The sequence below is a fragment of the Vidua chalybeata genome, chromosome Z, assembly GCF_026979565.1.
Source record: "Vidua chalybeata isolate OUT-0048 chromosome Z, bVidCha1 merged haplotype, whole genome shotgun sequence".
NCBI classification, from domain to species: Eukaryota; Metazoa; Chordata; class Aves; order Passeriformes; family Viduidae; genus Vidua; species Vidua chalybeata.
The window spans coordinates 12750224-12774336 of NC_071570.1; the positions used below are offsets into that span (position 1 = coordinate 12750224).

At 36.5% G+C, this 24113-nt stretch overlaps 2 protein-coding genes across 4 annotated transcripts in view; one reads left to right on the forward strand and one right to left on the reverse strand.

Moving 5' to 3' along the window:
• Positions 1-10157, forward strand: part of GOLM1 (golgi membrane protein 1) — a 38411-nt gene extending 28254 nt beyond the window's left edge. For both annotated transcript variants that reach the window (XM_053968837.1, XM_053968838.1), the window contains 4 exons: positions 3651-3780; positions 4991-5266; positions 7244-7357; positions 7700-10157. In XM_053968837.1, the coding sequence (XP_053824812.1) occupies positions 3651-3780; positions 4991-5266; positions 7244-7357; positions 7700-7764 (585 nt within the window). In that variant the 3' untranslated portion in view covers positions 7765-10157. The remainder of the gene's footprint in view (positions 1-3650; positions 3781-4990; positions 5267-7243; positions 7358-7699) is intronic.
• NAA35 (N-alpha-acetyltransferase 35, NatC auxiliary subunit) overlaps positions 9526-24113 on the reverse strand; it is a 35682-nt gene continuing 21094 nt past the window's right edge. For both annotated transcript variants that reach the window (XM_053968835.1, XM_053968834.1), the window contains exons 12-23: positions 23858-24036; positions 22725-22784; positions 21409-21515; positions 21118-21184; positions 20016-20114; positions 18555-18733; positions 16789-16925; positions 15780-15847; positions 15295-15435; positions 13585-13707; positions 12382-12462; positions 9526-11875 (exon numbers count right to left, since the gene is read on the reverse strand). In XM_053968835.1, coding sequence (XP_053824810.1) covers positions 11816-11875; positions 12382-12462; positions 13585-13707; positions 15295-15435; positions 15780-15847; positions 16789-16925; positions 18555-18733; positions 20016-20114; positions 21118-21184; positions 21409-21515; positions 22725-22784; positions 23858-24036 — 1301 coding nt within the window. In that variant the 3' untranslated portion in view covers positions 9526-11815. The remainder of the gene's footprint in view (positions 11876-12381; positions 12463-13584; positions 13708-15294; positions 15436-15779; positions 15848-16788; positions 16926-18554; positions 18734-20015; positions 20115-21117; positions 21185-21408; positions 21516-22724; positions 22785-23857; positions 24037-24113) is intronic.

A 24113-nucleotide genomic window follows, 5' to 3' on the forward strand; every position in this document is an offset into this window, starting at 1 on the left:
ATTGCAGTGGGGCCTTTCCCTCTACCTGAGTGGCAGTGGAGGTTTAGTGGAATATACCCTTTTACAAAGGCAGTGGAGGTTTAGTGGAAAATACCCTTTTCTCTTTGGCTTAGAAAAGGCTAAATTTGATGGCTTCAGAAGTGGAAAGGGTAAGGCAGTGAGGAATGAATCTTGGTTTTACAAAGAGGTGAAAAAGCATGTGAGAAAACAGCTAAAACAGTCTGTCCAGAGATTCCCGTAGGTAATGTTTTCAGTCTGTCCAGTCCTTCATGTAAAATGGGGGAGACAGAACTACTACAGTGTAGTACTGAAGTGACCCTTTATCCTGGGAACCTGCACTATGTGAGAGCTGCAACATGAATGAAGCATTAGAAACAGGAAGTGCTATCCAGTTATGCCTTAAAGTAAAAGTTACAGCTCTTGTCAATAGTTTTTATCAACAGTATCAAATAAGTAGATAAAAAGTAAATAATAAATACATCGTTGTAAATAAATAGAATGCATTATTTGGAGATGATACATTAGTTTGTCAAATATATCTTGTTTAAGAAAGTTGACCTAGGGAAGACCCTAATAAAGAAGTGGTCAACTTAATTTTTAGTGTGGCTTTGCAACAGGTTTTAATTACAATTACTTGCACTAGATTCCTTTTCTTAGTTTATTTGTGTGTATGTGATTGTTTGTTGCATTTTTGGGGTTTTTTTACCATTTTCAGTTTGGAAGGTAAATTACCTGAGAAGGAACTTGAGGAGTTTGACTGAAACCCCTCTGCAGGACAATTTCAGTCTCCTGCACAAAAGTGCATAGTTGGAGGCAATCTTCACTCAAAGCAGATTATCTGTAAGGCAGGGCAGGTTATCTCTTATCCTTTTTGTGGGATGGTCTCAGATGAGCTAACAGATAATACAGCTACTGCCTAAATAATTTGTCTGTGTTCCCTAGTATCTGTGTCAGTGTTTCTTTGGCCAAGCTGTAACTTTCTCAGTTGTTTGCTTGCCCAAGAATTTCAGCATTTTGCTTTCATAAAAGCATACTTAGTTATAGTTAGTGCAAGATGATCCTGACAAATCCTATGTAGTTTTGTCCAATGTTTTAAGCTGGAGTAATTCCTGTTTTTAAGACCTATGTGCTTATGTAATAGAAAAGTCTGTCTTAAAACTGAAAGAAAATGGAGTGTTGGTTGGTTAATAACTAAACAACTTTACTTAGAGCTCTGTAATTTGGAGAGTGCTGTATACTTCTTGGCTGAAGAAAATACACCATGTTCAATTACTATCTTTTTATCCAACTATTTAATTTTTTTTTTTAAATAAGCATATACCCTCTAAATCTATTTGACATTAAGAATTACTTAGCTAGAAATTTAAGGTAAGTAAAAGCTTTTGCATGTGTAATTAAGAGGTAACTTCTTGCTTTTAAGTCCACGCTCAGTATTTTTGCAGAAGAATTCATGCCCAACAAAAAGTGAAAAATGGTCTTATGTTCAGTTTCTTCTACTGTAGAGAGGGATCTCAAGGAGCTGAATTATTTATAGAACAGGACCATGTTTACATACAGCATTTTTGTTTTACTGATTGAAGGAAGATGGAGTTCTTCTGAATATCTTTACTGCAATAACCAAATATTCTGCAGTAACATTTGCTTATCAAGCGTTAGTAAGAATTAATGCTAGATTAATTGCTGATACTGGGCTTCATGGTAATTGATACAAAAAGATCTTGTTCTGCCTGGCTTTGATGGAAATTAAATGCTTTTTAAAACAACCAAGTAGTCATTCTGCAACTCTGGCTTCTTGATGACTTAGCTACTTCTTTCTGTGGTCATTTTTCCAAATGACTGAATGAACATTTGACAACATAGTGTTTTACTGCCCTCCTTAGATAATGGGAAGCTAGAGTCTTGACAGTACAATGACAACTGGTAACAGATATCCAATCTACTGTTGCACTCTTCTGGTGAACTTGGGGCTATTTCCCATTGTCCCATTTCTTGTTACCTGGGAGAAGCTGACCCCCACCTCAATACAACTACCTCCTTTGGGGTGGTTCTGGAGAGCAGTGATGGTAATGCAGTGAGTTGATGATGAGTGGGAGAGCATTCTGGTTTCCAATGACCATGGAAGTAAGCAGACATTTATTTGGAGCCATCAACTGTAGCTTCCTTGTCCCATTGAAGTCCCTGATGCAGGGCCGCCAGGCATGTAATCCCATATCTGAGCTTATCTTTTTGGTTTTTTTCTTCTTTTTCCTCTCAAGTCTTTCTCTTTGATTGTTCTCATAAATTCATCCACAAACAGCTCAGCTCTGCTCTTTCTCCACTGGCCCTAGCTTTGCACCCTCATTTAGTGCTTTCTAAGATGACAGGGGGGAAAGAATAACTCCATATATCAGGGCAAGCAGGGTCTTGACTGCTTGAGCAATGACCGTGAAGAGAAGAGCCTGAGTGCTATAAGGGATACCATATGAACCATAGGGCTACGTTAGGGGAAGCATGGCCACCTCATCTTTTCAAACCTCTTCTACCTCCACTCAACTCCAGAAACATGTTGTAGCTGGAGAATCACCATTCTCTACGGGCAGCTCCAGATTCCCCTCCTAGAGAATGGGTGTTCTTAATTTCACCTGTGTGAAAGCCCCTGGGTACACCGCTCAGTTCACTGACCATCTTTAATTTTCATCTGGAATTAATGGTGAATCATAAGTTGAGTCCTGTGTCTCTCAAGAGGTATAGTACAAACCTGCACATCTAAATTCTCAATTAATATAGTCTGGGAGTAATTTATGGAGAGGTGGTGACACAGCATTCCTGAGCTCCCTGTTCCCCATGGTATAGATGAGGGGATTCACTGACAGGGACAGCACCAAGCACAGGACTGCCAGCCACTAGATACCGAGATGGGGAGGAGATGGACGGGGGCCTCAGGTAGGCAACATGCCAACTCTGATATACAGGGAGACCATGGCCATGTGAGGGAGCCAATGCCAATGTAAGTAGAAGTCATACATGGAATTTTAATTGCCCAATTGGAAGATCTTCATGACAGTGTACATCTTAGGCTTAATATCTTAGTGGGTCAGATGCTTTTTGCAGTCTAGCACCAGAATTTAGTATATTCTTAAGTAAGCTCTCATATGTTAAACAGGTATTATTTTCTAGTAGGTTAATTTACACTTTTCTTAAGCCTGCATTTAATAAAGTTACAGACCAGTTCTATACAAGCCTTACTCAGCTGAAGTCTAATGATGACCAAATTCAGTTTTCTTGCCCTGTAGACTATTTATAGTAAAAGGCATCTGTTTATTTGCTCTGCTCATCCTGACACAGTAGCAGAACAACAGTGGATACATGTGTGGTGTTACATGTGTGTTCTGTAACACTCTGAGAATAACCAAGGAGGTAATCTCATCATTAGCTGCAGTTAAATAAGGTATGTTAAAAATCTCCTGATGTGCTATGCTGTTATACACAAACATTACTGCATATTCAGAATTGTACAGTACCATTTATCACCAATAAAAATTTCAGTCCAAATATTTCCAAGTGTGTTGGGATTTTTTCCCATGTAGAATTCTTGCCTAAATTCTACTGCCCTTTCCAAATCCAGGTGCAGTTATATAGACCAATGCTTACCTACTACATTCACTTTATAGGTTGATACTCAACTGCCAGCCTTGAAGCAAACAAGGTTCCAGCAGGCTGACTTGGAACAGCAGAAAACCAATGAAGATGTTGCTAAAGCAGTACCTACAGTAAGAAAGACAGACCTGATGCAGAATAAAGGTGAGATGGAAATCCTTGTCTCACTAACAACTGGTTAAGAACGGTTGTTTTTTAACTGAACATTCAGAAACATTTTTGTACACCATATAAGGATGAAAAAGTGACACCAACAGTCTGAACATCAATCAGGTTTCCAGCTGAAGGAAAACTTGCTCGGATTTATTTGTTCAGTTTTGTTGTAGTAGGTATGTTGCACATAACAGAAAATAGAAATATTTACGATTCTGGAGTCATCTTCCTCATTTAATATGGAGAAAATACCCAACTTTTGGAAGGAATAATTTTCAAGCATATTTAAAATTTGCTTTCTTAGTAAGTTTGACATATTCAGCCTGTAACCCCTCCTCTGTGTGGAATAGCTGGAAGTTAGGCTTAGAACAAACACACATCTATACTTCCCATGTGTTGTCATTGAGCAAAATGCAAGTGAGAGAAATGATACACGTGGGTTTAGGTTAGTTAGCCTAATGGTTCATTTTGGCACTAAACTTCAGAAACTATTAATTTGAGTGGATGTATCCTTGTGTGTTTGTTTTGCACAGTAGGGTGTGTGGTAGAAATTCAATTCTTAAATTTAATTACTCTTACATGCTATCTTAAATTACAATCGTGTGAACATGCAACTCATTTTAGAGAGCTAGCAATTGAAGACCGTATCTACATATAGTTTAATTGAGAAATTTAATGGGTTTTTTAAATTAAAAATGAAGATATGTGAGGACAGATATATGTTAATATCAACTAAATATTATAGCACTCGTGCTCTTAAACAAGAACAGGCTTGGATACTTGCAAATCTGCCTATGTGATGCTTTGTCCTGAGCTACTTTTGAACACTAAATCAATTTTATTGTTCGTAAAAAGATGTAATACATGGAAACCTGATGCTTATATAGGACACCACAATTTTTATTTAAACTGCTCTGTTTCACTTGCCCAATTTATAAACCACACATACCAAAATTTTAAGGATGTAGAAGCATGAATCTGTTGACAGTAAATAAAATTCCCTTCTTTAGCTGTTCCAAGTAGGAAAAAGACAAGCTGTCTTCCTCTTATCTCTGGTACTGGTGTGATTTGAAGATATTCTTTCAGTGGAAAACCAATAATTTAGTGAGAAATATAAAGCATTCTTTATTAAAGTTTTTTAACTTGTGCCACACTGGAAGGCATTCTTTTTTAAACTCAGAATCATTTTTGTTGTTTTCAGAAAGAACAGACAGCCTAACTGACATCAGAAAACAGGAGCCTAAGGCAGAAGAGGAGCAGCTTTCTAGTCAGTTGGAAAAACCTCAAGAGTCACTCAAGACTGCTGCAGGTCACAAGGAGATGCTGCCTGTGTCAGAGAAGGAGCCAAATCCACCTGAGGATGAGAAACATGTAGCTGGGCAAGATATGTCAGAGCAGGCTGCCAGTGAGGAAGTTGAGAGAGAACAGTTCCTAAATTACGATGATAAGCAGGATGACTTGCCCCCTGGAAAGGCTGGTTTGTAGCATGTCATGTATTGTTAAAAATAGTAACAGAATGAAAAGTAAAGAGCATGACTTCTAGAACAGTGGTGGAAGCTGGCCAGACTTAGTACAAGTTTTCATAAGGTCAGTGTGATGTGGAAGGTGTCAGTCCTGAGCAGTCACGTAAAATCCATGAGTTAAAAGATGGAGGCTTCTGATTGTGCAACATGAAGCTGCAAGTCTGTGTTCCTCTGCATCACCATTAACAGCCCTACTGTCTCTCCACTGGCTCCAAAGTGTTTAGGGAAATTCACCCCAAAACATTTTGGTATTGGGGCTTTGAAAGAATATGATGCATTTGAAAAGAATGAGATGTTCACCATCCAAAGCACTGATGAGTAGAGCATTTGTGCATGGACGTTTTGCAGTTAGTCTTTTTACAATGTCAGTGTGTGAATACTAGCTATTCCTATTTCAAAATAAGCTACCATGAGTAAAACTGGTAAGTCAGACTTCAGGTATCTGAAGTTTACTGTTGTGAGTCTTCAAAAACATGGATCAGATGTTTAGATGGAAAACATGGATAAGTGCCAGTTTCTGGCATCTATGAAGTGACCCTGAGCAACACATCTCAACAGCACAAAGCACCAGTGTATTGATGCTGTGTCTAAACCTGACCAATGTCTAGACTTCCTCTGTCTTGAGGGATTTGGTCTCAGTACCCAAAGTAATCAAAAGGAAGCCTTATGGGAGTCAGAGCAGGAAATGATGCCCACAAAAAATGCTGTTTATGCTTTTTAGTAAACACATCCTTAGAATTTTAAGTTTCAGTGTTAATATTGTTGCTAACTTGACAAGGATAAATAACCTCATCTACATTGCTAAAGCAGTATTTTTCCAACTGGTCCAAAAAGATGCTGGCCCCAGAGCAGGCTGTACTCCAAGGAGATGTAATTACAAGTTATCTGAACTGTTTTTAATTTCATGGAAGTAAATAGCAGAAAGATGAGATTCAAAGAAATCATGCAACAATTAGTGCAAGGAAAGATCTCTTGCCATGCAGCTTATGACTCAATTTCAAAGGTCTGCATTTCTGTGAGCTAAAAAGGCTAGGAAGATGTTCTTCAGGCTTTATTGTTCAACCTTACTGCACAGGTTCCTTGTAGCCAAAGGAGCTTAAGGTAGACAGACTTCTTCAGTAGTCTATGGGCATTCTCTTTCAAGAAGAACTGCTTCTGAAATTTTTAGACCTTTAGGCCCATAACTGTAAAAATCTATTGCATGTGGTGGCCTGAACATGAATGATGTAAGGCTTAAAATTTTCAAGGCTTTCTTAGCCACTTACTAACTGGAAGGCTTGTATTAAGAACATTTAGAACAGAGGCTGTGATCCATCTTAAGTGAGGTTTGCTTACACCTCTCTGCTGTTACCTTTTTTTCGGGTTGATTATTTGAAAAATGAGGATAGTAGTTTGGCAATCAGAAATGTTTCCATTTATGTCTGAGTCCTCTATCTAAAGAAAGCTGATAGTGAATAAATGTTGCTTGAGAGGAGTTAATAACTGGGTGAAGAAAATCTTCTAGGAGAGAAGTACCTTTGTGACAACTTGGCATGTCATAAAGCACTTTACGCTACAGGTATACATTCCACTTGCTGGACAAGCTAAAACAAGAAGGGGTTTTCAGCAATTACTTAAGGTTTTGCCCGTCCTTAGGCTGTCCTTTAATGTATTCTGAAATTGTGTAATGCTCTTTCTTTATGTTCATCAGAGTGCTAGCTGATTTTGCTATGCTTTCCAAATCCCAAAAGATTGTTTTTTATCTAGTTCTTTTGACAGGATTTACAGCCAAAGTTGCTCTGAAAAGTAACACTTCAAAGGAAAAATAATAAAAAAACCTACTCGGAAAAGTGATTAATTCAGCAGCAATATAATTCTGTGGAAGATGTTTACACTCACTCTTCTTGTGTGCAGATGGTATAGCATAAAATGACTTAATTTTAATCTTCCAGACAAACAGGAACGTGAAGCAGTTAACCAGGACAAGGATGTTGATTACAATTTAGATATGAATGAAGCTGAATCGGAAACTGACAAGCAAGCAGCACTTTCTGGGATTGAAAATGGTAAAAAAGAAAAAAAAAAAAGTTTTAACCTAAATATCACATGCTTAAAATGTTAAGACCATATTTTGCATGGTATCCTGCAGTACACTATACCTAGCTGATTTCTGTTTGTTTTTTGAACTTTCCCTCATGTTTCCTCATGTTTATAGTGTGACCTATTTTTTGTTCAGCACCACTGAACCTACTCCACACCGGGGGGAGTGTGGTATCTATAACTTGTACTACATAGCATTTAAGAATCCTTACAAAATTTCTTGTTGTTTTCTAGATAGAACTTTATATGAAGAACTTCTCCCTCTTAAAAGAGATTTCTGTATCATTTCCTTTTTTTCCCCTCATTAGTTCAAAACCACAAAGATACGAAAAACCACTTACCTGAAAATGGTGAAGGACGACAGAAGTTGTGAACAAAGGAAGTTCATGATACAACTGAGTCACCTGTTCTTCCAAATGCAACAATGATCCAAGCAAAGTGATCTTAGAAGATTTTGATTATCTTCTAAAGGCTTGACTAAGAGGCCAAATGAAGTAGTATTTTCTTGTGAACTTTTTAGTACTGTTGCAGTGAGGAAAAGAGGGTAAATCTCTGGAGGCTTGTTTCAAAGCAGTTTGGCCTCTGCAATGACTTTCTCCTTCCTATCAATTACAGAATTGCAATCAGGTAGCAATAAAGTTAGCTACCTTGTATAGTCATACTGCAGTAAGCGTGTATGTGGATTGGTGGCAGGCCTCTGCCAAGCATGGATCTCTGCTGAGCAATGCATAGTAGAGAAATCCCCAGCTCAATTTTAGGAATTTAAGAAGGGGCTGTGTTACTGTTACAAAACAAAGGAAGGATGAAAACCAGTTCATGCTGCAATCTAGTGTCTGTTCTGGCACTTTTTTACTGCAACACAGACTGAGAAAGCACAACTGTAGTCCTCAGATACTGTGCAGAATGATATATGTACCTAGGCCTCTAAATTAAATTCCTAGATTACACTGTCGAGATATGTTTAGTTTCAAAGTTAAAAAAAAACCAACTTCTGACAACAGAAGCTTCTTGCTAAGAGATTAGCCAGGAAGATTTTTCTGAAAGTTTTGTTGGATTCCACAAGGTCAGTACTACCTGGCACAAGTTTAGTGTAAAAATTCAAACTCATAAACTTTTCATGACAGCAGACCTCTGAAATGGTGTACTACAACTACCCTTTATGCCACCCAGCCACTATCTTTTGCGAAAACAGATGAATGCAAATGCTTGCCTTGTACAACAGCAATCTCAGCTGTTCAACGTGACTAATCTTCTCTGCCAGACTTCTGACAGAGGTAACCAGACTATGCATTTAGAAGACAAGGCAGTGTCTTCCACAGGTGAAGCCGTAGTTGTTGTGAAGTGTATGTTGATCACAATGTATCATCTTGTTAATATTCTGCAGTCTTTTCTGTAACTTGTTAAATGTAAACTAAAAACTATTTTACTTCATGTGAGGTAGAAATACCTTCTACTTACCACAAAGGCACCCTTAACTGCAGTCCAACCACCATGTATAGCCAGCTGGTTTGAAGAAATTTTATATTTGTGTCTGCTCCCAAGACCAACACCCGTGTTTGGAGGGAGCATTGTTTGAGAGTAAGAGCCAACCCCTCTTCAAGACTGCACAGCAGCCAGACAGCTGTGACTAACTTGCCAATCAGCATTCCACTTAAGAAAACACAAATTTGTCTTTGCTTTCTGTTAAAGCACTTCACTTTGTAACTCCTTTCTTGGTGTGTCATTCTTCAGTGTACTACTTTATAGCTCCTGTACCATAAGATAAGGCTGGCTCTTCTGTGTATGAGAAGAGTGTTAGTTGTCATCAACTGACAGTCAGAGTTTAAGTCAAAAGATGCCTATTAAGCCTAAACACAGAAACAGTTCACTAAGAGTTTTTCACCATTTAAGTAAGATCTAACTGGTCTGGGCTACTACAGTCAAGACAGTAGGAAAAACATGCTTGTGAAGAGGAGGGAAGAGGAATGAGCATCTGTTCTGACAAGTATTGGGAAACTCAGGTAATAGGGATTTTTTTTGCTAATAATGACATGTTTCAACATCAAAGTATTTACCCATAATTTGGATAAAAATATTTACCCATCTTTTGAGCATTTTCCTAGGACTTAATCAGTAAACAAATATGCAGCTGAGATTTAAGTTGATTGGGAATTTAATATTGATTGTTAAAAAGCATATATTCTAACAGTAAAAAATAGACAGTGAAACACTATATTCAGGTTGAATGAACAGCTTTACCAATATCAAGTTAAAAATTCCAAAGAATCAAACACTTAAGGGTATTTAAATATTGCTAGAGGATTATTTTAATAGTTTTGGCTACGCTTCTGTACATTTTTGGGCTTCTTCTTGCCAACTGGATGTTGTCCTCTGTAAATATGACCACCTCTCTACAAAGCACACTTGTAAAGCTCTGAGGGCAAAGGGTCTGAAAACATGCATAAGAACAATGTTCAAAATGAAGGACTACAGTTTTATTCACAATAACTTCAAGTGCTTCAGTCTAACTCGTGTGGTAGATTTCTAGCATACAAGAGGCCTGTATGTCTAGTGTACAGAATTTTAGAAGACCTTTAGTTGAACACGAGATTAATCTGGAACTGTGGCGTACATAGTGTTGTCTCTCACTAAAGTTTTTAGTTGTGTGAGGCATTACTTCTTTTCTCTAATCATCTTGGTGTTAATTAGCACTTTGGTTTGGTTTTCTTTACAACTAAACTTGATCCATTTTAGGTAAGCATTTAAAAGTAAAAGCATTTAAAAGAATCTCTAGTGTACTGATTTTATTTTGTAAAACTCATCCAGTTCTAATTGTAATGAAAATGGGAAATATTACTATTTTCTTGGTTCTGCAAATCACATGTAATTTGCTTTCTCTTTTACTTGCTGCTTGCTTTGGAAAAATAACAAAGGCTGTCCTTTGAGCTACTGTCATGTAGTTCAGGATTTTTAAAATGGGAAAGATTTTGTGACTCTTTACAAGAAGCCAGATGAATGCTCTGTGCCATTTTACCTCTACATATTCCAGGCTTTTTATTTCTTTGGCAGCTATGTGGAAGCATTCAAGTATATTGATCATGATGATAAGCAAACATGTAATGTGATATGCTGTCTCTTTAGCAGAGAATTTGGAAAAAATGTGTCTTCAGGACAGTACTTCTGCTTATTTCAGGAAGCTGCAAATTGCTGGAAGACAAGTGAGTGTTCTTCTTCAGAGGTTACTCATTGTTTTCAAGCTCTAGCTTCAGTGCTGCTGCTCAGGGGATGAAGCTGAAGCAATACTAATCCACAGTAAAATCAGATGATAGGATTAACACCAAAAAATGTCTTGTAGGGTCAATATGGAGTTACAAGCTCATCCCTACAGTGGAAGTCAATGTACACCAAAATGATGAATTGTCATGTCCAACAAAGAATTTGCTTGTATGGCCTAGGTATGATTTGGTCAGAGCCAGGTCTGCTTTTTGAACTTTTTTTCCTTGCGTGCTCTTTTGCTACAACACAACAGCTTACCTCTATTAGTTCACATCTGAAAGCTTGGAAGGCATAACCATTCCAGGAAGGCAGGGATAGGTTTGGAGCTTCTCCTGTTTTGGTAATCTACCTGGAAAATTACTACAGAAGACAATAGGATGCAGCAGCCCCACTGCAGTCAAAAATGGAGAATAAAGATCATGCAAATGTAGCAATCCCTTGTTTGCATGAGCAAACACTAGGATTGTAAAAAAGTTGCAGAGTTGGTAAAATAGAATCCTCAGAGTCTGATGCTATTGCTAGTGACTACTGGAGTGTCTGCTGTGCAGATTCTCCAGCACTAGGAGAACAAAGACAAAGGAACAAATTCCAACTAGTTATCACTCACTCAATAGCTCAATGACTAATTTTCATCTGCTCTTGATCTCTATAAAGATCATTTTAGCTTGGAGGATGTGGGGAGGATAAAACCCCAACATTTCTCTACTTGCAAAGTGAGCAATTCTGATACAAGTAAACAAAAATACAGAAACTCAAAATTTCTCCAAGTGACTTTGTTAAATGCAGAATTGTAGCAGCTTAGCTGTGCACATCAGACATGAGGCTCCATTGCATGATTTTTATTCAGCTCCTAACGCACCACTTAGTCAGAATGCAGTAATAAAAATTATTTATGATCAAAATCTGTAATAATATCAACTAAGATACAACATTCTTTAATAATAGAATTGATTGAAATCAGCTTTCCAATAAACTTTATACAAACCACTTTAAAACAGCAGTTGTCATTCAAATCACATAAAGGCAGCAGACTACAGATACTCCATGTGACAGTACTTTTATCCTGGACGTCCGTCATAGTCAGATTGCAGCACTAGTTATTCCCTCTCCTAGAACTGTTATCTGCTTCACAGATATTCTTCAGGTATCCTAAAAGAATCTCTTGTACTTCAAACAAGCTTCACAACTGGGAAGTATTTGTGAGGAGAGAAGTCGAATTCTGGAGGAACCTATGAAGAAAAGATTTAAGATTAGATATTAGACAGCAGTACTACTGCATTTAATACTCATTATGAAAACAACCTGCAGACAGAAAAAAAATTAAACAGCAAGAGACTGAAAAAACATAGTCCTTGTGGCAGCCAGCACTCTCATGACTTTGTTCACACAAGCTGCTGTTACACGTGCTTGTTCCCGCTATTGAAGAATACCCTTATAGTCTATGTTGTCCAACATGCATTTCTAATTTTTTTTTCTCAAAACATTTATAGGTTAGAATTTTCTATATTTAGTTAACTACAACAAACTATTTCCAGGGGAAAAATAAATTAAGTTACTTGCCCTGTTCTTAGAGTAACTACAGCTTGAAGGTGCTCATTTGGCTCTTAAGAGATCTGTGGTGGCTTTACATAGAATAAGATGAACCATTCATGTTGGGAAATCTCCAGATCATTGAATCCAGCCTTAATGCATGTATTACTGCATTTTATGTTCAATTGAGCTGGCATTTCCTTACCTTAGAGTCTTTCTTGTGGCCTCCTGCCATCAGCTTCATGACCACAATATTGGGTTTTGCAACTTTTAGAATTCGATTGACCTGAACATAAAACAGAAAGAAGTCTTCAAGTCAAAGCATTTGACCTCACAGTTATTTAAAAGATAATACTGTAATGTTGATATACTATTAGCAATACAGCAGTTCTCTTACAGGATCAGTTTAACAGAGATCAGACTGTTTTGGATTTGGTTTTAAATACAACAGCTGAATTGATTAAATTTAATGAAGGGTGCATTTATTTCAGTAGTTACTTTTTAAAAAGTGATCAGGCCACAGAAACCACAGCTTCAATAATTCTTGAATAAAAACATGGGAACTATGTCAAGTTCTGTGGCACTCACACAAATAAGGGTATAGATAAACTCTAGACATCTAATCTTCAACATTGCATCACAATGGTAAGAGGAACTCATGTATGAAACTGGTGGCTTTTTGTATGCAAGTGTTCTGGATGTGCTCAAAACTACCTCTTAACTATCTTAGCCTCAAATAGATAGCTCATATGTGAGTACCACCATGATCCAGAGAGGAGAGAGTGAGTCCTAAATTCTCAGGAGAACCTAATCCTGTAACTATTCTTAATCTACTCAGATGTGACAGAAAAAGCATCCTCCTTGCTCCAAAATACAATCACAGACACTTAAGGATTTAGGCTATGGACAAAGAGGGAGAAATTCCTACCCATGTTTTCAGCTCAGTGCTGAGAGAACTGCTCCAGGGAACAAGTGCCAAACCTCGATCCTCTTCATCCTAATGATATTCAAACGTATTTTCTGCTCCTCTCAGGAGTCCACCCAAATTACTAAATGCCAACTAAGTGTGACAGGCATATTATCACTGTCCGGTTAAAAGTGCCGTTCTTTTAGAAAGGGGCTAGAACTCAACGTGCAAGGAAATAAGCTGCTGTCCAGCACCTTGGGTCCTCAGCAGAGAGAGCTTTTTTTTCTAAACAGTGAGCGCAACTTTATGCTAGCTGATGTACTGAAACAGACCATTATGCAAGATGCCACCACTATCCACTGTCTACTCCTTAATCAAAGCATTCAAATTTGCTCAGCATTTTGATGGAAGTACATTTTGGATCTCAAGGAGATCCAGCTGAAAAAAAACCAGTTACTCTATTTTGAGCAAATACTCGTTTTTTTAGTGTTTCAGTCTTACCTCATTGTCTGGATTTGGAATATTCTCAAGAATCATTTTAGCTTGCTGGTAGTGCTTGCTAGCTGCCATGTAGAGATCTGATGATTGAGGAGGTGGGCTATACTTATTTAAATCAGACATTTCCTAGTGTGTTAGAGAAATGCATAAATACATATTAAAATATATAAAATTGATACTAAAAACTGTCAGGAGATTGTTTTTATCACATTACTGTATTCAAAAGAAGAGTTATGTCAGCTAAATACCACTTTGAAAATCAAAACTGAAGTTGAAAATATTTACTTAAAATGGCAAAACCCAAGCAACAGTGCTCAACTATTACAGTGTCACGAAACATAATGAAATTCTCATAATTTTTATAAAACAGTCTCTCTCTTGAACAAGTTACCATTCATTTGCTTTAACAGTGGTATGCAACAGGGTATGAAATTACAGGAAAAAGATAGATTAAAAAAGTATATTGTTTACTCAAAGCTACAGCAAGTCAGATGCTGAAACTGTACAAAACTTAATTTTATATAATTTTAATTCTTCATTTTTTTGTTCTTGATTATAGATTAAAAAAACCTGTTAATGACAAGACCGTGATAATTTCTTAATTTCCACTACAGTGGAAATAACATTAAACAGTTCATAACATTAAATTGGGGAGAGTAACTGAAATAGAAAATAGTACTGTTTCAGTTCAGACTAACCCCAGAAGCAAGACTTAATGGTTGGGTGAGCAGCCAGGGGTACAGCAAACACCTAGCTGAATATGAACATGCTCTTACTACAAATCAGACAAGCCTCATACGGGATTATACAAGCAGGAGTATGGTCAGCATATCAAGGTTATCATCCTGAACTCAGTATTTGTGTTATTTAAAATACTGCATACAGGGCTGGATCCACTCAGTTCTAGAAAGATATTAAAATGTGGAGACGGTTGGGGGTCTAGTGAGTATATAAGCCACAAGGAGAGGTCAGTGGAGCTGGACTCTCAGTTTTATAGGAAGGATGCTAATGGGTAATTTTAATAGCAGCCTACACCTACTTGAAAGACAGTTACAAAGCTGACAGAAGATAAAGATACCTTGTTCATTACTGCAAACAATGAGAGGCCACAGGTTGTGGCTTGGTAATTCAGACTGGACATTAGGAAAAAAAATAATACAGCCCTCAATCAGTTATCCTGTGACTTAAAGGACCAGAAAAAAGTAACTGAATCAGGTTTAACCAAAGATGTTGGAAAATCTCCAACCTTGACTTTTTTCAGATTTGGCTAGACAAAGACACAGGTAATGTGATTTTATAGTGCTACTTCAAGGAGGAGGCTGGACAAGACAAGCCTCCAGTGGTCCCTTCTAAACATCACTCAAGATTAACTTTTTTGGTTTTTTCATTTGCTTGCTGCACTAATAAAAACATGCTGCTATAATTAACCACAGCCAAGAAGTCTGTTAATAGACTTCCAAGAGATTTTGTTTTCATGCAAATCAACAGAAGCATCTTAAACTGCCATATCAGACCAATTGCTAAACATCTAAGTTTATAAAGACTTCAGGTCCAATATGCCTTGCACAAAACTAAAGCTAGAAGTCCTTGCCATTGTGACGTAGCTTCAATGTGAACTTTGAGGTTCTTTTCACTATGACAGTGATATTTAAAGCAGGTGAGTAAATGACTTCTGTAAAAGCATGAGCAGCATCACGTTTGAAGATTACTCACTTTAAATTGCAGGTAGTGCACTGGAGGTGGTGTTATAACACTGTTAAATGGAGCAAATCTGTGCTCATATCGAACTTGTTCACTATCCAGTTCAAACTTAGGTTTTCTTACTTTGCCATCCATGTCAAAGGCAATCATTGTCTAAAAGGAAATTATAAAGTATTATATAATATTTATACTATTACATATAATATATAATAATTGTATATGTATTATATATAATATAATATAATATGAATTATATAATAATTATATATAAGTATATATTATATAATGATTATATTTATGTCATATTTTGCTGTGAGGAAGATCAAAATTATGGTGTAGGTATAACTGGAAGGATAGAAAAACTGTAGAGAATTTACCATAGAAAATTATAAATTTGAACTTAATTTCCAGCACCACTACAAAAAAAGAAGGTATGCAATGTATGCAGGATCCCTATTACAAAAGAATTTGAAACAAAAAGAACATAAATGAGTTACCTTGTACATCCCAGCACACATATTTTGATATGCTTGACTCATGGTGATCTCTCTGCTGAGAGGGCGAACTGCAAATTTTACATAAAAATACATTTTCTTACTTCAGTGTAAGTATGTGCATTAATTTCAGATCAGAGGAGTTCTTCCAAATTTCCACAAAGTCACATAACTCTTAATTATATTTTAAAATAACTGAAGTATACAAAGCCTAGACATGCATTTCTGCTCACCTGACTCCTGGTTACATAAAATACCTCAGGACTCACCTACCAGTCACATGAACACAATTCTACTCTCAATGGAATAAATTAGTCAGTGGTATTCCCATGACATTATAAACCACTGAACAACAGCCTCAAACACTCACTCTGTACACCAGAGGCTGGATCTTTTTGACTTCTAGGGCAAGGAAGTTAAAGCACTTTTTATCCTAATAATCCTGACAGCATTCTTTTAAGTTTCCCTTTAGTTTCCAGTGTTTAATTAGTGCCAAACTGCCCAACACTTGGCATCTCAAGTACATTAGTAATTTTCTGAACTTCCGGAGACAAGTCTATGATCCAATTGTTTGTTCCTCGTGAAAAGGTTGCAAGGAAAAGAAAGGGAAACTCACCATTGTATAATTAAGAAACCTTCTTTAAGAACCTCTAAAGCCAAATAGAAATTACAGAAATATGCTGAGAGTCTAGTGTTTGAACCTAGTTACAGTCACTAAAAGCATAATTTTGCAGGAATTATAAACTCTGAGGAGGTCCAACACATAACACAACTGATGAAACTATGTACGATGCATATAAATGAGTTTGTGTTTTTCCGAAATATCTATTTGAAAGTAAAAAACTAACTAAATAAATAGGAAACTCTTAAAAAGTTTTACATTCAGCCTCCATAAATATTAGGATATTTTTCCTACCCATATCAGTGTTGCCTGTTTAAATTTTGAATTTTAATTCTACATGGCTGCAAGAAAGGGAAAAGAAAGACGTGTTAACACTCTACATCTAGGTACCTTTCTTCTTTTTCTTTGTTTTCTTACTACTACGGCCTTTCTGTTGTTCCTCCATTATCCTCTCCTCTGCCATTTGAGAGCTGTCGGCGCGGCTCAGCGTTGACATCAGCCAAGCATAGAGAAACTCTGAGAGGTACCTGCACAGAAGCCATATGGAGCTGTTACAGGCTGCGGTGCACTGTGCACTCGTCCTGCGCACGTCCTGCCCAGTACCAAGGCACTTGCTCCAAGAGGTAAAGGATGTGTCCTGCATACAATGCTTATGGGCCGTGAAAACTCTTTGTTTTGTATGGCTGGAATCACACACACATCAGTCTACGTTCATGTTCTGGTTCAGATTCAACCACAAACAGCTCAAGGTGTGCAAGCTTCTTACACATTTACTAAGTGAAGTCTAAGCTTCTTATTTCAAAACTCGTCTAAGACCAAATTTTTCTAGAACTCTTCCCCCACGAGATCAAGTGGGTTTTTTAAAGATACTATGTTAACATCTTTTCTACTTTTGTTTGTTACGACTTGTTATTCTGAGAAACAAGATAACTACTGACTTTTTCAAGCATTAAAAAGCTGTGAATTGTTACATAAAGGGGCCAAGCCCACAGACACATAACATACATATGCAGTTCTTTCAGAGTTACAGAGACAACTTTAAGAACATTTTTTAGAAAATGAAAGTGAGTCCAATAAATATCTTACTTGACTTCAAATTAAAAGGAATAGGGGAAAAAAGAACAGAAAAAAATACAGATTTGGAGTACAATAAAAATGTAGTAATAGTTATAAAGAAGTTGTAATCAGAAGAAAAATTACTGAGAAATTTGAGTTTCATTTGCACATTACCTCTCAGAAACTGCTTCTCCTTATCTTTTTCTTGAGTAAGAAAGCAGTTAACTTGACAATTCCAACTAAGAGTGGTTTTATTAAAATGGTAGAGGGAAAGAGGGGCAGGTAAAAAAAATACTGTCTTATACAAAAGTGGTATTACTGATTGAGTAAAAAAAGACTGCCATCTTCTGGTAACTTATGAAATATTAATATTTTCACTTAATCCACTGTTGAAACATCATAGAAATGCAATGCATTGAAGTTTGTGTCATTTGCACTGTTTTAATCTTTCAGTAAGAAGGCTTATGGCTGACATAGGAGTCTCTTGGTAGTTTAAAAAAATTAAAAATTATCTTTTGGCACAAGCCATTAACTATGAAAAACAATTAATGTGAATGGAAGTGGAAAAATAAAAGTATTCTATTTCTAGATAATGTGATTATTTTCACTAAAGGTGGAGGATGTCTCTTCAAATATACCCCAGATAAGAATTTTAGCTAGTGAACTTTCAGATTATAGTTATGATTTAAAACTTTGCAGAACTTTTCCAGAATACTAGAGATCAATAAGACTAGTGATCCTGAGACTATAAGGGCAGAAAAGAATAAAGGAAATTGCTTTTCTCCTGCATGCTCTTGTCTACCAAAATCAGCACACATTTCATTCATCGTCAATAAAAGACCCTCTGCCAAAGAACAAAACAGAGTGAGAATTACTATTTCAGGAAAAAAAAGGGTACACTATATTTAGTAAGTTTAAAAACCTAGGGACCAACGGATTCTTTTCTCCACTTGTAATATTATAAATAGGTAAACCAAACACAGTGTTGATCAAGCTTGAGATCATAAAATCGTATTTGAAGTCCCTCCTTCAAATATGTGTAATTATAGCTCTCTGGGAGCATCCCTCCTCAAAGAGCCATCAATAAAGCATCTTCTTACCAATAGATGTAGTAATATTCATGCATACTGTAAAGTTCTAACTCAAAGCCACTGAGAAGATACTGTATCATAATTCGAAGGTTATGGTATAGGACCCAGGTGCCCAAGCAAGCCAAATGTTGCCTTTGTGGTTCCTGCTTCAGTAGCATGCTATGAAGTGCTGCATCTACTTTCTCTGCCTGTTGGAAAAAAGAAAAAAAAAAACCCTCAAAGTAATAGACAGAGGAGGAAAAATATTTGACTGAAACAGCATCCTAAGCCAGAAATAAAATCTTAACAAATTGGGTCAGTAAATTTATGGTCCAGATTAAAAGATGGAAATAAGTCTAGAACTGTCAGAAAACTGGGAAGATACCTAAGTAAATTCTGCTGCACAGAACAAAAATATTTTTCACAGTAATATAGCAAGAATTACCTGAATTACCTGAAAGAATTACCAAATATTATAAGAATATTAGATAGGTAAAATTTGTAATTTTAAAATGCATTTGTATATAGATCATTAGCAGTCACATGAGCACAAACTCAGAACCCATTACATGCTGTTGTTAGTTGTTCTATATTGGCAATAATTATTTCTCTTTTAAAGAAAAAACCTAGCTGCATTGAAAAGTAAATTTTTAACTTTATATGCAGGAAACACACTGTGTTCCACCAGAGTAACTAGAATATTGCCAAGACCAATTTTGTCTTAAGAAGCAGGAAGACAAAGTCTCTCACAGCTGGAATATCATCAGTAAGCCTAAACAGAACCATCCATATAACCTGCTACAAAATTAAAAAAACAGTGTCTCAGCTACAATACTTCAACAAACTTAAACCATCTTGAAGAAAGATGGAGCACGCAAAATCACCCTCCTACTCCAAGTTCTTCAATTTTTCTCCTTGCCACATACGTCTTGGGAACTATTTTATTATTATATGGCTCTCACTGCTGAGGAAACTTATTTCCAGCAAGAGAGAATATTTTTTTTTCTCATCTCTCCCCATTCTTAAGGGATGTCCAAAATTAGTCAGAGCTCATATTTTAAAGTGTTTTTTTACATTCTTTTTAGTAATTATAAAATTTTGCAGTTTACATCTTACGTAGGTATAAGGCTGAATTTTCAAAGGTATCTTGTAAGCACACCTTATCTACCTTCCCCTGGTTACATCCTGCAGACTGATAATCACAAGGAGGATAGAGACTAAAAGCTGTGTTATTACCATTAAATTAAATCACAAAAGGTCTTCCTGAAGTCTACTTACTAGACAAAGTTAATCTTAAAAAATGTAGTATGTTTTTGTTCAACACATCTAGCATGAAGTTTTTGGATACATCCTAACAATTTCTTGTGCTAAATTTTAGGAGTCCTTGTCTTAACGATTTTCCATCATTCATTTAGAATTTAGTACCATGCTTCATTCTGGCAGTAATATACCTGGAAAGAAACTTTGCTGGCCTGCTGCCTAGGACATTACCTCATCTTGTAGTGTGGCAAATTCCTCAAGGATGTGACCTAGTTTATCTCTCTGACGAGCTCTGTTGTGTCCATGGATTTGAATCAGACTACAGAACGGCTGAAAGAAGCAAAGTGTAATTTTAAACTACCAATACAACTTTGAAACTACAGGAGAAGTAGTATGATGTCTATTTAGGCACCTGATTCATACACCTATATTAGGAGGTGGGTTCCTTACCACTCCCTACAAAGTGCAAGTTAGCAGGGAAGTAAACTTTGTGGAGTGATTCAAGAGCCAATTTCTCTGTACAAAAGTCAATGTGAGATTGAGTCAGCATCCTTTAGGAAGGTCACCAGGGGCTAAAGAGGTATTTCTTATGCCTAAATCCATGTGCCCAGGTGGTGAGGGTGTTTTCATTTTACCCTGCAGAAAAGGAGGCTCAGGGAAGGCCTTATCACCCTCGACAACCACTTGGAAGGAGAGTGCAGCCAGGTGGAGCTCATCTCTTCTGTCAAGTGACAGGACAAGAGGAAATGGCCTCAAGTTGTGCCAGGGGAGGTTTATACTGGATATTAAGAAAAAATTCTTCACAAAGAAGTTTGTCAAGCATGGAACCAGCTTCTCAGGAAAGTGGTTCAGTCACCATCTCTGGAAGTATTTAAAAGATGTGTAGTCACGGCATGGTTTAGTGATGGACTTGGCAGTGCTGGTTTGGACTCAATGAGCTTGGAGGTCTTTTCCAACCTAAGTAATTCTGATTTTGTTAAGATTTTTGTCATGCCAGTTCAACAACAGAATCTTAAAAAACTAAAACTGGACAAATGTAAAAATGATTTTGTTTTTATTAGTGATATGCATTTGTGACATGAAACTACTCTGTAAAGAGGTAGTAGATGCAGATTTCTTATAAAGTGAAATGCTAAATAAAAATCTGGAAGCAGAAGAAAACCAGCAATAATTACACTGGATTTTTAAAAGTGATTACCAATTTAAGATGGCCAGCTTCTTCAATTTTGCCTTCATGTCAGGTGTGTAAAATAATTTGACTCATTTTCAAATGTATGCAAATCTGCCAAGTGCTCACACACACATACATGTTGTAATTGGAAAGAACACTTACCCGAACACAATGTGTGACAAAGGAATCAATATAGTCTTTTGCCTGGTGGTTATTATAAAGACAACACCTAAAAAAGAAATATCCATGTACATACATATTTTTTATAAATGCCACCAGTCTATGTAGCACAAAACAAAAAAGAAACATGAGTGCAGCAACAGCAACTGACTCCATACGTAAGCACTACGTACAAAACGTATGTTTTTTGTACATTTGTCATTGCTCTTGAAAGCAGAAATATTTTTTTATCAGACATGTAAACACATACAAGTACACTGAAGATGCACTTACTTTGGAGAAAGTACTGGAGGACTGACGAAAGATCTTAAGGCATCTTTTACCATGTCTTGCATGAGATGAGTGCCAAACACCTTCTTGTTATCCACTAGAAAAGTTGTCTAAAAGTAAAGATGTGTTTTTAGAAACATGTTTTAAGTTAAAAGTAATGCTCTAGAATTACTAATAGAAAGCTCTGGCAATACCTTTTATATATAATAAAATTGTATGGTTACTTTAAGAACTAAAATGGTTCAACTAGATTCAAAGTTAAAGACTCAGAAATACTGAGATCTGACACTTCTGTAGTATTCCCAGGACACCAAATACAGCTCTATTACTTGCGTAATAGAGTGCATCCAAAATTGTTTGATTTCTTGGATGATAAATCAGATATTTCTGAAGATTAGCACAAAGTATGTGCCTTCTCTGGACACAGATAAGGATATATGTCCAGACTACTGCTGATGTTTTTCAATCCCTCTGGATGCTACTACTTACATCAGTCATATCTGGTACTCATATAACTTCCCTCCATGAGTTCTGTGTCCCTTTCTTACATGGTTCTTCAGCAGTTGAAGAAAAAAACTGTGCTGTCAGGCACCCACAGGGATTACAGAAATACATGTAGTGGAAGGTGAGAACACACACTAGGAACACATTTTACTTGCCCATAGTTATAGTCCATTGGCTCTACACATGGTTTAATAGAGATCAAATGTAAAGAAGTTCTGGCATCTTAGAGGCACCCTATTATTCTGCACCAACCATCAGTTTTACTGTTGTAGCAATAGAAGCAGTCTGTACATTAAGTTCTGTCCAAAAAATGAGATGAATACAAATACCAGCCCCAAAACGGGAAAGCACATGGAGAGCAGCATAAAAATGTGTGTATAGGCACAGCTTTATGGTGGAGAAAAAAAAAAATTAATGCTTTCTGTTTTAATTAGCATGTACTAAAATGACCAAAGCAACAGTGTTTAAAAATTATTTTAAAAATTAGACCAAAACACAAGCCTCCATATATAGAATCACAGAATGGTTTGTGGTGGATCATCAGATCCACCATCAGATCTAGTTCCAAACCCCCAGTCATGGGCAGGGACACCTTCCTGGCCTTGAACACTTGGTGGAGCATCCACAACTTCTCTGGGCAGCCTGTTCCAATGCCTCATCATCCACACAGAAAGGCATTTCTTCCTTAAATATCACCAGAACATTTTTTACCACTTAACTATTATTAATTTACATGCAAATTACTGAAATACTTAGTAACAGGAATTTATAATTAATACAGAAGTATTTTATTAATAGACATAATTAAGACTTGCCTGTAACAGGGATCTTGAAAGAACACATGGTGATTGCTCACTAAACTCACAGAAAAAGTCCTAATGTATATGTAGGAAAAGAAAAAAAGACAAATCAGGTTAATATGCCCATTTATATATGTATAAATATACACCAAATCATTTTTACACACATACGTGCATCTTTCCTAAAGAAATATATACACCTGTGTAAATACACCTATATTTTGTTTGAAAGCATACACAAACAGCATAGCTTACACAGCTTGTAAGAAACAGACCATGAATAGCTTGAACAGAACAAAAGATATTATGAAGATTTTCTGCAATTACTTGTTACCTAACAAAAAGGTTTCTGAATTTTCAAATGCAACAATTAGAAAGATGACAGTACAGAAAAAAATACTGAGATTGTTAAGATCATGATGTAACTACACCAGGCATTGAACAAAACTGAGAATTGATTTTAAAAAATTGATTGAAACCCAGGTAAGGTTTAATTGGTACCAGACACTTCATGCAAACCTTCCTTTCATTAATTAACAGGAAATAGGAAGACAAGAGGTTTGCTGTAACTATCTCTTTTATTAGTCAGTGAATGCATGGATACCAAAAAATATTTTAAGCATTTAAGTGTTTTCTAATAAATGTAGGCAGTAACTAAGAGTAATATTAGTTATTCAGGAAAGAACATAAGTAGGTGCTTAACTTTATGCCTGTTTAGGGAACTGCATGCTTAAACACCTATTTAGTGCTCTCTTGTGTTACAGACACATGTGCAGAATACTGCTTAATGAATTTGAAAAAAATCAGGCATATACCAAAGAATTATGTTCTGTTGCTGTAAACACAGGTCTTCAACCAAAGAAACTTGCTTGGGCTTTGCCAGTAAGACACATAGTTATTTAACGAACTATGGGAAAAATAAGATGTTTGAGAGGAGAAAAGGTGTTTGTCAAAAGAAGAAAAGTAGTAACTATCAGGAAGGATAGTAAACTTTGAAACTGAGCCTAACAGTTAAAAACACCAAATACATACATAGTGCTCAGTTTTCTCTCCAGTGAGCAAGAGCATGCATATACGGAGTGATTTTTTTTGCAAATTACATTTTCAGATCTTCTTTTTGGCAATAAATAAGAAATATTCATGCTTACCAGTATACAGTGCAAGTTACTTAAGTTGACTACTTCACATACAGTTTTTATTCTGTCTATTAGTTTGGAAAAATAATTGACCATTTCTTCCCTTTTAATAATTTTTGCATATCGAGGGAAAGTTGGTGGCAGCAATCTCTGATTAACAAGTGGCTCAAACCCCATCATAATAGGATGATCTAAAGAAGGAGGAGAGGAGAGAAACAGAAAAGCTGCATGTAAATTGTGTTTTCAGAACTCCCTTCAATAATACAAA